Here is a 2,741-nt window from a genome sequence, read left to right as displayed (position 1 = left end):
GTCGAACAATGAGCTTTTTCAGCACATAATTCGACAACTCTTTTTTTTCAGCATTGTACACTGTTATACAGCATTTATTCAATATATATACTTATTTGTGACTTTGCATTGTTTGTTGGGTGGTATAAGAGCTAATTTGCTGAGTGTATTCACCTTTATACAGCAATATTGTAAAGCAATGCAATGAAATCTAGTAATGGAGCTAGAAAACATTTATAAGACGTTTAATAAAGCATTTTATTCAATAATTTGAAAACAGTCGAATGAAAGCGACAATGTATGTGCAAATTACACTTATTCAGTTTGTTATTAGATCAAACTTCTGGTTCTGAATAAGGAAGACATTCAACGTTTATAAAGCTTTTAATAAGGAAATTAATCATATCAGAGCAAACGGCGGAATAAAAGCGCAACTATCGATCCCAATGAGCTTTTTTCAGTACATAATTCGACATCCTGTTTTATTCAGCATTGTACACTGTTATACAGCATTAATTCAATGTGTATGCTTATTTATGACTTTTAATTGTTTGTTGGGTTGTCACTAACAACCACCTCTGGCATTCCAAGGCGGGCGAAAAGGCTTCTCAGGATGCTGATCGTTGCTGCTGATGTAATACGTCGTGTTTGAACAATCTCCGTCCATTTGGAGTACGCATCGACGGCTAGCAGAAAGTAGTCTCGGTCGATCGGTCCTGCGTAATCGATATGAACCCGCTTCCATGGACCCGTTGGTTTTGGCCACGGAACTGGCGGTGAGTGCGGCGGTGATTTCACCACAGATGCACAATGCTTACAGGAATTAACGTATGCAACGATCTCATCGTCTAGGGAAAGCCAGTACACAACACTCCTAGCGATGGCCTTCTTTAGCTTAATGCCCGGATGTCCCTGGTGAAGCTGTCGCAGGCATCGACCTCGATGTTTCTCAGGGATCACAAGACGTTCTCCGAACAAGATGCACCCGTCTACCGTACTTAGCGACTCCTGACAACCATGGTACCGCAAAAGCTCTGCATCCGCAATGGTACATTTTTGCGGCCAACCATCTTGGAGGTAACGGTAAACCTTTTGAAGCTTTGGGTCGGATTGCGAGTCTCTTTCAACGACCCTGAAACTGAGCGGGAGAACGTTAATAACTTCATTCGCTACTGACCTTATATCCTCTTCTAGGATTAGGCAGGCGATGACATAATCTTCCTCGGGCTTAGCGTGATTGTCTATCAACCTTGAAAGCACATCAGCATGACCGAATTTGTGTGTGGGAACATGCTCGATGACGAAGTCGTATAGCAGTAGCGTTAGCGCCCACCGTTGCAGCCGGTTCGCTGTGTTTACCGGGATTGCTTTCAATGATCCGAAAATTCTTAGAAGGGGCGCGTGATCCGTCTGTAGGTGGAACTTCCGACCGAAGATCATTTTATGAAATTTGGTCACAGCAAAAATGATTGCCAACCCTTCACGATCCGGTTGGCTATAATATAACCCTGTTCCGCGCTTTCGTTAGCGTGCTGCTGTTATCCTGCTGTTCAGTTAAGGTTCAATTTACTTTGATGCTTTTTCGAAAAATTTAAGAGCAGTTTTTTTCGACGCATTTGTTCAGCTTTTGAATTTTTCGAAAATGCATCAAAGTAAATTGAACCTTAAGTGCTATCTTGATAGGCGCCTATTCAACCTTTTCCCGGTTATCCAATAATCACTACACAGCGTTGTTTTGAAACCGGGTTAAATATTATTAACGCTTTTTTTGTTGGAGGAATTCATTGAGTTTATTTTGCTGCTGTGGGAATCCAATTAATCGAAATTAGATATAAGCAAACCCCCAAATTATTTAACCTTCACCGGAACCTGGAATCGAACTCGAGACGACCGTATTGGCAAACCTTGACACTACCAACTTCGCTACGCCATCACTTTGAACTGACGTAAACAAATATACATGACTTTCTACAATAATACCGTTGAGTAGAGGCTCCATGATAGTGTACATGAATAACTTTTTTCGACTAGTTACTTCAAGGGAGCAGAGTAAAAGCTGTAAAACTGCACACGTCTAAAAATAAACCAAAGTATTTTGACGTAGGACTACGTCTTTGATTTCTATATGGGGGTACACTTTGTGAAAACCGAAAATGGAACATGTAACAAATTAAGAAAGATTTTGAACGTTAATAACTCAGCTGCTCCTGGTCCAATTTCAATAATTTTATCACCAATCGATCAGAAATATGGCTACGCATTGAACAATGCTTTCGAATGTTGATTTTTAACAAGAAACGATTGAAAAACTGGTAAATGTCCAGCATTGTCCAAAAGTGTCGAATTAACTAACAAATCCACCAATTACCTACATGCATATGCTGCTTCCCCAGCACAGTCGTCAGAGAGAAGTAAGTAGACGAAACAAGTCGAAGTGGCATTCGCCTTAGATCCTCGGGTGCGTGCGAATAGAGAGGATGGAATTGCGTAATATTTTGCACACTCATCGCCATATTCAGAACCAAACGAAAATTCTTCAAGATAACCACCATCCGTCATCTGACTCGCCGTGGCGGTGTCTGACGTATCTCCGGTTTGATTTATGAGGTGTGCTGAAGGTGTTCCTGAAAAATGAGATCCGTGATGCTGTCACCTACACTAAACACGCCAAGCGTAAGCGGCCATGGATGTCATCTACGTTTTTGAAGTGACAGAGACGCACTCTGTTTGGTTTCGGAGGTTAAATCATCACCAACATTGGA

The 2,741-nt window shown here is 41.4% G+C and overlaps 1 protein-coding gene across 1 annotated transcript; it reads right to left on the bottom strand.

Annotated features, from left to right (window-relative positions):
• Positions 1 to 522: 522 nt before the first annotated feature.
• Positions 523 to 1,419, bottom strand: LOC135697203 (uncharacterized protein K02A2.6-like). The gene is made up of 2 exons (XM_065216834.1): positions 1,157 to 1,419; positions 523 to 1,111 (listed from the first exon to the last, which is right to left on the bottom strand). Exons 1-2 carry the CDS (start codon positions 1,417 to 1,419, stop codon positions 523 to 525), a joined length of 852 nt encoding a protein of 283 aa, XP_065072906.1.
• Between the last annotated feature and the right edge of the window lie 1,322 nt (positions 1,420 to 2,741).

Source organism: Ochlerotatus camptorhynchus, unplaced genomic scaffold, assembly GCF_037179485.1.
Source record: "Ochlerotatus camptorhynchus isolate MF236.1 unplaced genomic scaffold, CSIRO-AGI_Acam_v1.1 ptg000068l, whole genome shotgun sequence".
NCBI classification, from domain to species: domain Eukaryota; kingdom Metazoa; phylum Arthropoda; class Insecta; order Diptera; family Culicidae; genus Ochlerotatus; species Ochlerotatus camptorhynchus.
Note: the sequence above shows the minus strand (reverse complement) of the source record. Positions and strands in the feature narration are given on the sequence as shown.